The 15719-nt window shown below is 31.9% G+C and overlaps 1 protein-coding gene across 1 annotated transcript; it reads right to left on the bottom strand.

Moving 5' to 3' along the window:
- Positions 1 to 4632: 4632 nt before the first annotated feature.
- On the bottom strand, positions 4633 to 14099 carry LOC115969032 (guanosine nucleotide diphosphate dissociation inhibitor At5g09550). Its single transcript, XM_031088590.1, has 13 exons — positions 13793 to 14099; positions 12308 to 12370; positions 12083 to 12166; positions 11522 to 11629; positions 11189 to 11361; positions 10094 to 10205; positions 8627 to 8707; positions 8483 to 8545; positions 7592 to 7693; positions 7314 to 7438; positions 6386 to 6596; positions 5640 to 5714; positions 4633 to 4817 (listed from the first exon to the last, which is right to left on the bottom strand). Exons 1-13 carry the CDS (start codon positions 13877 to 13879, stop codon positions 4764 to 4766), a joined length of 1338 nt encoding a protein of 445 aa, XP_030944450.1. The 5' UTR covers positions 13880 to 14099; the 3' UTR covers positions 4633 to 4763.
- Positions 14100 to 15719: the final 1620 nt, after the last annotated feature.

The raw sequence follows: 15719 nt of genomic DNA, 5'->3' as shown, positions 1-15719 counted from the left end.
TAATAAGTTGAAAACTTGATTTCAACTCATGATTCTAGCTATTTTTCACCAACTCATTAAGGGCTGTTTGGTACATGTGTTTAAACACATGTTTTCAGTTTTTAAACAATATTTCACGTATTTTCACATACTTTTTGACCCACATGTATTTCCAAAAAATACAAATAACATTATCAAATGGTCCCTTAATTTCTCAATAACAATGTTCATCATGTCATATTATTTGGAAAGTGAATATAAGAATTTTTTTTTTTTAATTTTTAATTTTTAGACAATATAGAAATTATACTTTAGTCTAATCTAAGAGTACATGTGTGTGAAACTCTTTTCTAGAGATTTAAATTCCAATCCTTGACCCCCACACCCCACAAGCACTTATACTCGCTTGTAGAGTGATCATCGTGCCAAGGGTGTGTGGTGGTGAGATTTAAGTTGAGTTGTATTATGTGTTTGTTTGGATTGGCGTCTGCGTCTACTGCGTTTGCCTTTTTTTTTTTTAGCTCAACCCCTCTTGCAATGTTTATAGGACATGAACAGTGCTAAACAGTAGTGAACAGTAATGAACAGTAGTCGAAAAATATTTTTTTTATTATTTTCAGTTTTCAGCAAAATAAGCGGTATCTAAATGCACACTATGTGAAAACTCAAGCCAGCACCAAATTGCACATTAATTTCTCTTTAATGTGTTTGATGATTCACTTACATATGTCCAATCTAAGTTCAAATATTCAAAAAAATGTTTTTTATATTCTTGTAAGGATGTGCATTGACACCATGGGGGTTTTGGTTTCTTGATAGTTTAAACGTACCTTGTTTTTTGGATTCATAGATAGAGAGACATATTTTGGTAGGTTTTTTATTTTTTAGGGTTTGACCTCCGATTGCTAGAAAATATAGATACTTGTGTAATTTGGTGTGGACAACATAGTTTTTTATTTTATTTTATTTCTAAATAATATAATTTAGTAGTTACAATGGGAGGGTTTAAACTGTAGTCATTTTTGTTGAAATTAGGAAAAGGGGTTTTGTTTTTTTATAGTGTTTTTTTTTTTTAATAGAGACATCCTCGTGTTTTTTTGGGTGAGGATTTAACCTACAATTGCTAGAAAAATAGAATTTTTTTTTCCAATTTTATCAATAGTAATCGCTCAAATCAAGTGATTTTAGAAACTAAAATTTGTGGTACGTTTTATCCTACCCATTTTTTGAAACTATTATCATTACTTTTTTTTTCCCTCTTTTTATATATATATATTTTTATTTATTATTACAAACGATAGTATCCAGACTTCTTAGAGTATATGATTATTTCCTTGGGTGTATGCAGTCCCCCATTCCATAGGCACCAGGTTATTACAGGAAGGAATCCCATAGCTCCAAGATGCTAACAAGAGGTTTTGATCCCCAGGATCTTATAGATATCATGAGACCTTAGGAATTACTAAGCCAACTTCTTAGGGCACGTTTGGTAGACTGTAATAGACACTGTAATGTAATGGATATTCCTATTGCATAACTATTCGGTTGTTTGATTATATTTTTATTACAATGAATAGTTATTTCTTATGAATAACTATTCTTCAAAATGAGGAATAACTATTCCTTATCAAAAGTACTGAGGGCATGTTTGGTAAACTGTAATAAGCACTGTAATGTAATAGTTATTCCTATGGTTTAGTTATTCTTTAGTTTGGTTATATTTTTATTACAAGGAGTAGTCATTCCTTATGAATAGCTATTTTTCAAAATGAGGAATAACCATTCCTCTTTAAAAGGTTGTATTAGTTATTCCTTGATAAGTACAATAATTTCAAAACTTAATATATTTCCAAATAAGCAAACTTTCCATATACATCTAACAATTATAAAAATAAAAAATCATAAAAAATAACATATATCTCTTTTAAATTTAAAAATAACAATTTTTAAGGAGATATAATTGTATAAGTAAGATATTTCCTAAAATAAATGATAAATTTCATTCTAATGTTATAACTCACAACCAAACTAATGAATAGGTTTAGTTATTACATTACAACACATTTTATTATTAGTAATAAATATTACAATTCCTATTGTAATTCTCATTCAGTGTACCAAACGTACCCTGAATATCTATTCCTTCACCTTATGTAATAACTTTTAAATTTTTTTTCCTAAAAAGCCATTAGTTGCCACATTTTCAAAAGGAAAGAAAATAAATTTTTCTTCTTGTTAATTATTTGCACTATTTTGAACATCCTAAAATAAGTGTATTTTAAGAAATTTGACTTAAAAATGATTTAATTATAGCTTGTTTTTATACTCTACTAAATTGTGGATGCATATTCAGGATTCTATTCCTAAATGATCACCAAACTAATGAATAGTAATACTTATTACATTCTAACTTAATGTATTCATTGTAATACTTATTCCTATTCCCATATAATAATCATTACAGTGTACCAAACGTGCCCATAGGGTTTATTATCATTACTTTCATTATGGGGTATTTCTGTATTTCTCTTTGTTATGCATTTTTTGGCTGATATTGTCTTTGTTATTGTTGGTGTTACAAAATAGAAAAGCACAATCTACATGCATAGAGTATGCAAATTTGTGAGTTATATATATCGACCTTGTTGGGCGAAAGCCTTGTTACCAGAACCATCTTCTATATGCTCTGAAGTACTGCTAACATTATGTAGCTTTTAATCATATCGTATTGAGTTTAACTGCATTGTTACTGGTCAACATCTGAAGCATTGATGAGGATGTAGTGATTGCTGCTGCTGCTCTGTCTTCTTCAGCTTATGTTCTGTAGGTATTCTTATGGCAGGTGTCTATGATTGAGTTTATATCCAGTTTGTGTCCATTAGCTGGAATTGGAATTTTGGATGTGATTGTGCAATTATCAAACCTTTGATAAATACAAATAGTCAAGCTTAAGTTTGGATTATGGCAATATTTCTTTCTAAATTACTCTTGGGCTGTAAAAATTCAAAGTTCCACAAGGGGAAAAATCTTTGAATTGTCACAAATAACAACAATGAGCACCCAGTGGAGCAATTATCTTGACTTGATTTTTCAGATATTATGACTTGATTGTGAGCTGGACTGGCCACTTGTTTTTTTTTTTTTTTTTTTTGGGTAGAATTATGGATTTTTAGGACTTAGATTTGGAATCATACTTCTTGCTAAAGAATCTATAGAAAAACACAATGTCACATCTTAAGACATGGAAGAATTGTACTCTTTTCTATTCTTGATCATGTTAATTATTTTCTCCAAGTACTCAAATTTGAACTTGGAGGTTGATGATGATGCAATAAACTGGTGCTGTGATTGGGGATGATTAATTCATGTTGCTATCTTGTGTTTCTTTTGTAATGACTTTTTGAGTTTAAGGCATCTTAAGAAGTTCAAAGATGAGTGTATGTGCCTGTTGGTTAACGGGGTTGTCCTTGAAAGCTTTAGGCTTGTAGATTGGCAGTTGGAGAAGTATGATGATAGGCTTCTTAATAAGTTGTTACTTTCAACATGGAAGAATATAAGCCATTTTAGGTTATTTAGTTAAATTTTCTGTGAGGTTTTTCTTTGATATATTTGATTAGATAGATTTGATATAAATTTAAAAGAATAGGATATATATGGATAACATATAGACAACCTATATCCTGTTTACAAAGAGTCAAAGAATAAGAATAAGAAGTAAACCAAGTCCATTCAAAATAATTCTCAAGGGTATAAACTGAAAAACGGAGCAATCTAGATTGACTTAGCACACATTTGATGTGAAACTTGGTACACACCTACACAAGACATTTATCTAATCCAATCCATTTCAAGGTATAACAATTTTGATCCAAATGTGTCCTAAAAATAGAAAAGTTAATAAGGTGAACCAATGCCATTGTGTAATGGTTATATTAAGTAATGACATTTACTTTGGGTCAATAACTCAATTCAATTAGTCCTTCCTTTTTCATTCTGAATTCCTTTTGGTCACTTTGGGTTCAACTTCAATTTGATCAGTGAATTAGGAAAAGACCAATTTTCATGGTATTAGTATCCATTTGGCATGATTAATTTTGTCAACTTATTTTACTATTCAGCTTATTTTTGGTACTATTCATGGGTTTCATTGCACTTTTTGGTACTATTCATAGGTCTCATTATACTATTTCAGCTAACTTTTATCTTTATCTACAGTACTTTCAGCAAAAAGTTTTCAGTTTCAGCAAAATAAGCGGATCCCAAATAGACCCTTAGTCGGTAGATTCTAATAAGTGAAGCGTGCATGTGTAGAATAATAGAAAATTCAGACCTTGGATACATGCATCATGATGTTTGTATAACCCATTGTTAAATTTTTATTTTTATTTTATTTTTCCCCACAAAGATAGTCTTTTTCTGGTCCTGAAAGGTTGTTGTATGACTAGGACACGCATTACTTTGAAGTAAAATGTTAGTAATGAAGGAAAATTTTCTTGCAAGTAGCTTTTGTTTCTCTCTCCACCTCTCTCTCTTTAACAATGAAGTAAAAGCAACCAGTCTGCAGCTTTGAAACCTAACTACACCTTGCTTGCATAAGCGTGATACATTTTATAGGTTAAAGATCATGCTATATACTGGCCTATGAAATCCAGATGAAGACAAAAGTATAATCTTTGAAATTGTGATCTGAGTTCAGAAACAAGTTTGTTAAATAGCAACCACTCTTTTGGGAGCACAAAAATCCATCAAACAAAATACATATAATATGATGAGCCGGAAGAATTTCATCCCTCAGTAGAAGCACTTGCAGCACTCAAGTCCACAGAAAGATCAAGATCCTGAAACATACAATAAGTGAGATGCTAAATACAAAGAGTCAAACTTGCAACTCTAGATTATGCTTCACTCATCCGTTTTTCCCTATAGTAACATTGTAATTTAGACATGAGAGTTTGGTCCTACGCAAATATATAAAATGATGATCGAGAATATTGAGACAGTTGCCAGATTTGGTTATTGTTCTGAGCTGAATAAACCCGAATTCTTGGCCACACATTGTCTTGCTCACCCATCAATAATATGTCCAACAAAAGAATTTTTAAAAATAACATATCCAGAAGAAATTTTTTTTGTATTCAACAAATCATTCTTTAAAGTGTTGGACTCAAAATTGTCTGAGGAATATGAACTACCTTACCATAGACTTTATTCTGAATTCCTGACAGCTATTTTATACAATTATAGTGAAAAGCTTTAGTTCCATGTAAAGGAGCCCATTTTTTAATCATGTCTCTAATTGATGCAGATGAGCCTTTAATATACAGAAGCCAACAACAAGTGCCATGGGATTGAAGCATTTACAATTCCCTTTGCTTCACAATGGTACAAAGTTAATGGCAGATATTTACAACACACTATACGTCTATTTTCAATGTTTACAACACATGCTTGTGCTGCAGTTCAGCACAACAAAAACAACTGTAAAAATGTTCCTCCTTTTATGCAATAACATCTCAAAAATGGTTATTCATGAAGGAATAAATCTACCCATGCACATGCAATAATTTTATCTGTGACAGTTGGTCCTTTGTATCTCTTTTTAGAAAACAGGAATTTCTTTTATATACCTAAATCATTTACAGTGGATATAAAAAGGTTACCTTTCCAGTAATCTTACTGTACAATTGAATCACGTCGTCTACAGTGGACTCAAAGTGAGTTGTTGCATCATAGCTCTGCCAAAAAAGCAACACCCAACCAGTTCTCAATATAAGAAAAGAAAGAAAAGGAGCCAGAACTCTGAATTGTTATTGAAAGAAAGCAGTTAATCCTTGACTTTGTTTCGTACAAAGTACCAATATTTTTGCAAATCCTTAACCAAGTTTTAGGCAAAAACAATCTAGGTTCTCACACATCCTTACATGAGAAGCAATTTTACAAGGTGTAGATGTTTTCCTCAAAATAATGGAGGTGAAAGTAAATATATTTCTAAATATATATATTAATTACTCATATCAAACAAAACATGCCAATCATCAAAATGTCACCAAAATCCCATGATTGGGGGTCTGCAGTTCCTTTTCTTGGTTAAGACACAAGTCACAATTTTTGGACCAATTACTTATTAAATACTAAACCTTTGTAATTTATACTTTAAATACTTTACTCTTTTTAGCTGGCTAACAACTACAGGATTTTCGTTTTGAAAATCAGATGATTTTTTCCCTTCTTACTTTATAAATAGGCAAAATAATTACTAAGGTTATGTTTAAGAAGAAATACCAGTAACGAGCCATATAGTTTTGGGTTTCTTATGACTTGTGTTGTTAGCAGGTTGCAAAGAATGGAAAATCTTAATCCTTTCTGGAAAAGCAAAGTATAAGAGACGCATTTTATTTGTACTTACAGTAGATATATAGCAACTATCAACTTCGTGGTTGTTCGTGGGAACAAATCTGTCATAAGTGTCATAGAAAATTTCTTCGACAGGTCCAAGTAGTTCAATACCAGGCTTCAATTCCACCTCTGGTTTGTCAGTTTCTGCTTCTGTTATAACAAAAGCAATGTATTTTCCTTTTGGAGCAACATTGTGAGCATATGAGCAACAGAAGAGGTACCTGCAGCCATGATAAAAGTTAAGCAACACAATTAGATGGGACTTGGGATAAAATTTGTAATCTATTTAACTTTTCATCTAGCATTAAGGCAATAGTAAGTGTATTAACTAGGGGTGCGTTTGGTATGATACTGCATGGATTAATTTAGATTTTCTTGACAAAAAAAATGTTTGGCTTATTTATTGTAAGAGTAAAGCATTAAAGTATCCCATCATGGCATGCTGAAGAACATAAGCCTTTATTATCGGCTGTCAGATTGGGCTTTGCTTTAATGGTGCACTATGCTGGGGAGTGGTATCTTGTAACTCATAAGGAAGCTCTACTATTTGAGCTTTCCTTTCATTAATAAAATTCTTTAGAAAGAAAAAAAAAAAGATTGGGCTTTGCATTTTATAAAACCCTTCAAAATTCCCAAGGCATGTTCCAATATGTTGATTCTTGAGGATAAGTGAAAAAATAATGGTGCAGGAACCTTTAATAGCCTCTTAGAAAGAAAGAACAACTTTGACAAGAATTGCCAATGTGAAATAGATGCTTATGACAAATATTGCTTGAAACCCATGCTTGATATCTTGACTCCAATATACAACTCATTATTTAAGATATTAGAATCAACTACACTTTATTACATTTTGCAAATGTGCACTGACTGTTAAACATTTGTACTTTATTGCCAAAAGAATAAATGGAAACAGGAAAAGAATTCAGCACACGTACATATCTGATTTGCGGCCGAGCTGTTTCTGTGGTAGGATAACCTGGACTGAGTGAGAGTCATTGGTGTCTGGAATAGGATGGCTCATTATACATATAGCACGAGCAACTTTTCCCACCTTTCGGACCTGTTTCATTTTAAAAAGATTGGCAAATGAAGCCCAAATAAGGTGATAAAAAAAAGAAAGGGTAATTCAGGCTTGAAATACAGGTTACATTTCTGCATCTAAACTAGTTTTTCAGGAGAAGATTACATAATTTTAAGCTGGTTTACAAGTTACCTTATCAGGTAAGTATGATGGATCGCAAACAACTTTCTTGCATTTAGCAGTTTCTCCCTCAGAAGTCACTCCAATGGCTTTCCCATTAGTGTCATATTCTACCTATCATACAGTAAAATAAAAAATTAATTAGCAAAAGTGATATATAAAATGAATTCTCTCTGTTGTGTTAACCAGTAAAAGTAAAAGCACTTTAAGGACATCTATAGAATTAAATTTCTTTAGATTCAACTCTTAAGATTTATAAGGAATAGCAGTAAAAGTGAAAATTATTAAACAGTGAACAACTCCATGCAAGTGCCAAGCCTCATAAATTGGCCATCATGGATGGTAGAGTCTTGTGTAACATGGAGGACAGCTCGGGATCAGATTCGTAGAAAATGCTTTAAAAAGTTGTGTTACCTAGAACTTTATAAATTCTATGCTATCTCTTTATTTATTTTTAAATAAGACATGTGAAACATGCACCCAGGATAGGTCAGAGTACTGCCACTAACACTACAACAATCAAAGCAGGCAGGGAGATATATAGGGAAGCACTGAGTGCACTATCACTGTTAAGTCCAGAAAAACCAGCCACAAGGAATTACAAGCTGTAAAGAAAGCCTTGAGGAAAAATATCCAAGTACATTTGAAGAAAAAAAAGGAGTGGATTGATCCTTAAAAAAAGGTAAAACATATGGGTACTATGCAACTTTGGGTTATTGGTTATGGTCGATACCTAAGGTAGGTGTGCCTTGGGGCCATACCTTTTTTCTCAAAGGATGAGCCTTAAGGCATTCTTGTTGAGTTTGCATCAATAAAAGCACATAGGTTGAGTCCCAAAGGCTTGCAAACCATACAAAAACAAAGGAAAAATATTTTGGACAGCAATGGTTTGACATATTTTACCTTACATTCTGGCTTGTTAAGCATGTAAGTTCCACCATAAACTGCACTTAAGCGTGCAAAAGCCTGCCAATAATGAACAAAAATCATAATAGCAAGTAATATTATCTCTGAACATTTCCACAATGTTACCAATGAAAAACAAACCTGAGGCAATTCTCCCAGACCATACAATGGATAGATATAAGGAGATCCGCCTTGAAAACGTGCCAAAGACTCTGCATAGAGCTTTACAAAAAGAAAAGAAAAAATGTCAATATTGTTGGAACTTAAAAGTAATCATTTTCATGCAAGTACACATTAACTAAAGGTGTATTATCCTTATTCAGAACTGTACTAGCAACTTTTATACCAGTAGTAGCATAGACAAGTGATTATTCTACAATTGTTTCAGTTGGTGTCAAAGCTCAAGAACCCCCTTGAAAAAAATGCTGTAATCAGAAGTAAATCTTCTATATATAGTGGCCTCTTCAAGGGACTAGATTGTAACGTAAAAACTGGCCTAATTTCTTCCCCCCCACCCTTTTTAGCTAAGCTTCCTTCTGGTTACTTAAGGGCAGGTTCAACTGTAAAGCATTGGCTTATATCATGGATATGATCATATGAAGCTCCTTTACTACTTTAGAATTTTGTATGACATTGGCATGAAGTCAATATACTAAAAAAATATTCATCCTACTAGCAATGAAAATTTTTTTCATGTCCTGTAAGGATTGAGGATTCAGTATTAATATATTAGTAAATGGAAGAGGATGTATTCATTAAGTTTCATATATAAATAATGGCAAATGAAGATGACATTTGACAATTGAAATAACACCAAATTATTGTTTTTTGTGTTAAAAAACTGCACACTAAACCCTTAAACATGGTATTCAATTTCAAGAACTTTTTTTTTTGATAAGTAATAAGTTTTATTGATATAAAAATGGAACACCCTAGTACACAGGGAGTGTACAAGGGGTCAACAATCAAGTACAAAAATTACAAGAATCAAGGAAATCAAGAAAAGAAAAGAATGATTGGTTTCACATAGTTTCAAAAACTTTCATGACATTGGTGACATTCTCAAATTGAACCATGATATAACATAATTTTTATATCTCCACATCTCAGTTTAAATTTCATGAGAAGCTTTAAGTGTCTCCTGAACTTGCCATATTCATATGGCTCCTGTAATTTTTAGCATTAACCCCTTTGAAATTTAAGAACTGCTTTAAGTAAATTGTCTGTAAATTTATAAGGTTGTAAATGAACAGAAATAGTTATTTAATATTATCATTAAATGTACTATAGTAGATTTGTTAATGTTCTATGTATTATGTACATGATTGTATCATGAAGTTTGAGATAACTATGAAAATAATTTACACCACAAAACACCCCAGTGCGCTTACACACATATGACTACCATAGCACAACTTTATGATCAGATGCCAATTTTTTATATACTTTTTTGGGATTGGGGCCTGCCAGGATTGGTGAGGTAGAGGTTGGGTGAATTATGCTATCATTTGATATTGCTTTGAGATAGAAAATAATTGTCTATGAATGCAGTAAAAACCAATAATAACACATGTTATGATACATATGGTCCAGGAAAAATAATTGCACCTTCATCTTTTTCACAAAACCCATAGCTGGCTGATCCAAGTAACTATCATCAATATGAAGTGCCAAGGCATGACCAACAAAGTCAATTGTATCATCTTCTAACCCATATTTTCTGCATGGAAACAGAATATCATATATCAAATTATGATGACTTTAGTAGACATTACTGAATAAGCAAAGAAATCAAATGCAGAGTAATATTGGAGTAACAAAGACTTCTTTCCATCTTCATTCATTACATGCAGGCAATACTTCAGAGTCATGGCTGATTTTACATAAATAAATAAAAAATACAAAATTGCCATGATCAGAGATGACATCTCAGAATGCAAACACCAAAAGAAAGCACCAGTTGCAAAATCATTCCTACCTTATATTAGTATACATAAAGTAGTAGATACAAATTCTATAGCATTAGAAATTTTAATTAGAATCAATGGTGCAAATAAGCTATTATTCCCTGCTAATTTTTGTTTATATTACTATTTTGTACTAACTTATACCTTTCTTCTTACCAATAAAATAATAGTTTCCATCATTATTATTCTAAGTATTTCTTCTGATTCTTATTCTTATGAGTTCATATTCAGATCATCTGAATCAGAACTTCAAAAAGAAAAAGGGTAAGCTTTGGGAATAAGAAGGCACGTCAGACATTGTACACCTGAAAATTCACAAATCACAACTAGGGATAGGTAAGAATATATAACTATAGGACTTTCCACAAGCTGTTATCATATAATATCTGTACACATGGCATATCAGACAGTGGGTTGGAGCATTGATGTGGATATATGGAACGAGAAGTCGCCTTTTAAGTTATATATATATTTTAAAAATTTAGGGAATACAAGATGCACTAAACTGATGTGGCCCAAGACATGGTATACAGTTTAGATGTTAATGGGGGATTTTTTTTTAGGGTTCAGGGGTGGAACTTGTTCGATTACTGAAAATAACCAGAGACATCACAACTAAAAGAGGAGCTAAATCTGAACTCTCAACATTTAGCTAGTGTGAGTTCCTCCTTATGAGCTCTAGTCATTTGCATTCTTATAAAATGTAATCTAAACGAATAGGGAAATGAGATAATACGCGATAAGCTCCCTTGCTGTAACTTTGTTCAAATCCAGCCCCTCATGAGATTTTGGATCATTGTCTTCATAGTCTTGGACATAAATGAAGAACTTTCGAGCACGACGCTTCTCAAATAGTCCCATCAGAGGTGATTTCAGTGCTTCAACATCAGTTGCCGGAACTTTGTAAATCTAAACAGAATTACAGGAAATATATTTTCTTATAAGCTTTCATTTAGAATAGTAATATGTTGTACTGAAACGTGGGAATGAAGGACAAGGGTTCAAGATAAATAACCAAATTCCATAGAGAGAGAGAGAGAGAGAACTAAATTGTCAACATGCTTCATACCTTTCCTTTATTGTATACAAAACTACCATCTACGGCCTTGAAGTGTAGATATTTGGTAACATCAGTGTGGATGAGAACACGGACCAACTTACCATTGGCCATCATGAACTACAAAAGCAAATGGGAAAAGGTTTTGATCATAATACATAGAGTATAAAATATGGCACATTCAAAGGGAAATATTTGCCAAGGCAAAAATGCAAAGTAACAAGGCAAACACTGCACATTAGTACCATTTTGGTGCAAGGAATAGGACCCAAAGCAATGCCATCCTAACTTGGTTGCCTCAAAATAAATAAGGCATTGCCATGGGAAATTGATTTATTGTACAATCTTAATGGCAGAAGTTTCACTGAAAAAGTAATATCTGTTTGTTTTGCACATTACACAGATTTAACACAAAAAGATCTTCTGTTGCAAACACATTGAACAGATAAAGCTTCCTGATTTAGCGCTACCTTAATGATGTTTGAGGAACACTGGGTGAAATGTGTAATTTGAGAGCATTAAAGCATCAGAATATCGCACTGATAATAGAATGTTGCATAAAACTCTAAATACCTTAGGTATCATATCAACATTGTACTCTCTGCTTGACCCCAATTGTTCTTTAGGCTGGTCATTTCCCTTGAAACGCTTCCAAAGCTTAAAGCAGAAAAATAAAGTTTTGACAAGAAAAACCGAAAAACAAAATAAAATAAAAAATAAATAAATCAGATGACTTGAGGATAGAAGTATTTCTCTGAAATAAAAATGAAGATGGAGAATGTGCATATCAAGAATAACCTGCATTAGGTTAAGAGAAGACGAGGCTCCTCCATAATGGTCATTTCTGTCCATATGCAATACCTGTTCCAAAGGAATACACAGTGAACCATTAGAAAATCCGAGGATACTCAATGCTGAGGTGTTATTTTCATGATAATTAACGCAATGCCTTACTAACAGTAATTTATCAAGAAAGCAAAACTCAGCAGCAAATCCAAGGATGCTATAAGTGCAGGTGTATCCTTAGTGGAAGTGGGATATAGAAATCACACAATCTAAGAATACAGATAAATCTAACTTCATGAAACTCGGTAAAATCAGAGATCACTTTGAAGTAGACAATAGGAAAGGAGTTTTTGCAAGTTAATTAATAAAATCAACCAGAAAGCATGAACATGCAATACAATGCTATTGATTTCTTGTGCTAGAGAAATGGAAAGCTCACAGCTTCACACCATGTGACTATAATATAACTTGTCAACAAAGGTGCCCCTAACCCCTTTGAATATGCTCTACTTCCCAAGATATATGTGTAAAAAGACCATACTTAACTAATTTAGCTTTGAAGGATTTTTTTTAACATAGTAGTAAGCCAGCCCCAATAATGCCTGTCAGATTGATACTCAAATAACTATTTCAAACAAATCTAAGATGTAGCTGCTCCACATTCATCTCTTTTACACAAGCAACTATAATGCCCTCGATCCCTTTTATAATCTTCCAGATGCTACGTAGCATCTAAGAGATTAGGAAAAGGCATAGCATAGCAAGCTAATATGGGAATATAGGAATCCAAGCTCAAAGATTGAGAAACAAAGCCATTTTTAGAAATTACAATTACCAGCTGGTTCCTTAGTATTTGTATATATACATTACTATGTGAAATTTGTAGAATCACAGTACATAAAAGCCTGGATGTTTGGACAAACTACATCATTGATTATCACCAATAGGATGTTTATAAAACAAGTTTTAAGTTCACGAAAAAAGAGAATAGTGCAAAGACAGTTTATTCAAAGAGCATCCAAATGATGTTTTTTCAAATTGCATTTTTTTTTTCCTTGTTTTCAATTTAGGAAGATAGGGAATGATGAATTTAAACATTAAAAATTTTGGGATTTTTAACTTTTTAAATGAGAGGGAATATAGAGACAAGCTTGACCGTATGCTATATAATCATGACTTATTAGAAAATGATGAATTTAATTAACTGAGCATTAATTATTCTAACAAGGAAAATACAAAACTATTGAAAACACCATGTTTAGTAGTTTTTTCTTTTAATTTGTCACTATAAGTAGTTTTTAAAGACATGAAGCTATTAGAGATCACAAGTTTCATCCATCAAATCTTAAGTCAGTAGGGTTTTCGGGGTATCTTATGGACAATGAATAGAATAATACGAGAAACATTAAGCCACTACTTCCATATATAAGAATAAAAATAAAAGCAAAAGAGCCATCATTCAAAACAACTGTAGGGAGAGAGAGAGGAGCATCTTACTTTGAGTCCATCAACAGAGAGAAGGCCACTGAGAATGCACTCCTTGAGACCAGTCCCAAGAACAATCACGTCATACTCTTCATCCATGGCTGATTATTATTATTATTATTATTACACAAACAGTTCGATAGATTCAAATGTTAAAAAAAAAAAACACAACACAATAATTAAGGAAGTGTAACTATGCAAGAATGGTTTGATGAATATAGGGAGGGAGAGACAGAGATCGTTTGTTAATGTTGTGTGTATGTGAGAGAGATTTGGAACTAGTCTCTAGCGGGATGTAACGATAATAACGCACATTGACCAATGCTACGCTCACGCTACATATCATGGGGCGTACACTACCCCCACACTGCCCACAAAAACAAACAAAACTGGTTGTGTAGGTTCGACAATATATCTACCTTCTTTTTTTTTTTTTTTAGTTAGTTTCATGAAAAATATAAAAAATCGTTAAAAAAATTATTTACTTTTTAATTTTTCATAAAAATATTTATAAACCAATGATTTGAAGGTATTTGTTAATTTTTCAATTCTTTTTAAATACATATTATCAGGATAAATTGCAAATTACACTCCTAAAATTTAGGGATGTTTGGATTTTATATTTTGAAATTTTAGAAATTAAATTTTTCACCTTAAAATTTGGAGGTGTTTAGATTTTAATTATACCCTAGTGTGTCAGAATTTAAATTTTACCTCTCAAGTTTGGGAGTGTTTGGTGTAAAATATAAACATCCTCAAATTTTAGGGAGTAAAATTCAAACACCCCTAAAATTTAGGGGATAAAATCCAAGTTCTAAAATTTCAAGGTGTAAAATTTAAACACCCCCAAATTTTAGGGTGTAAAACTAAATTCTGAAAATTCATAGTATAAAATCCAAACACCTCCAAATTTTAGGGGTTTAATTTGCATTTATCCAGTATTGTCATATTGTTGATTCTGACGTTATTACTACAATTTTCTCATTCATTTCTTATTTCTTCTTCTTTAATTTTTTTTTATTATATGTAATGTACTATATAAGGTTCCTTCAAAGTTTTTTTTTTTTTTTTGAGAAAGCCTTCGAAGTTGTTTATTAATAGACTAAATAAAAAATACTTGCTTATTGAAATAAAAAAAAATTGGCATATTGGCAATAGCGTGCCACCTTGGTGAACAAACAGATTGGTTCTCGGACAAGAATAAATAACTTAAATCATATATACCCATAATCTAGCCATTATCTTTTTTTTTTTTTTTGAGAGCTAATCTAGCCATAATCAGAAGATTCAGAACAAGGATGCCATATTTTAATTAATAGTCCCAATTATATACAATTGAAGCATTAATTTAAAGAACCCTAAAAATCTTAATAAATAAAAAAAAACCAAGAACCCTGATTTCAAACCTCTTTTTTCACAAGGAAAATTATGGAAAAATATGGTCTAATTGGAGTTATCAATTCCAAATCCCCAAAGTTTTGTATTTCAATAATATTGTTTGATCTCTTTTTACAAGAAAGGTTAAGAGAAAACTATCAATCAAATCTCCTAATTACACATTTCAACTAACATTTTCAACTCTATACAAAAAAAACCTAAACATTTTCATCAAATTCATTCCAAACCATAATCTTATAAATCTATTCAATTTGGATAAATCAAGTTATATTAGAGGGAAGTAAGTAGATAACATCAAATGAAGATATATTAGGTTCAAAAGCTTTAATTTGATAAAAATGAAAGAGAAAGAGCTACGGTTGGTAGCATTGACGGGATTAAATGGTAACGTGGTATAGTGTGTGAAGCACCATTTTGGAATGTCCCGTCAATGCTACCACAATTTACTGAAGGAGTACTAAAGGTTAACGAAGAAGCTTCATACACATATACACTTAGATTAGACTAAAGTAAAATTTCTTTCTTGTATTAAAAAAAAAAA

This window comes from Quercus lobata, chromosome 11 (assembly GCF_001633185.2).
Source record: "Quercus lobata isolate SW786 chromosome 11, ValleyOak3.0 Primary Assembly, whole genome shotgun sequence".
Classification (NCBI taxonomy): Eukaryota; Viridiplantae; Streptophyta; class Magnoliopsida; order Fagales; family Fagaceae; genus Quercus; species Quercus lobata.
This window is presented reverse-complemented; position numbering and strand designations above follow the sequence as displayed.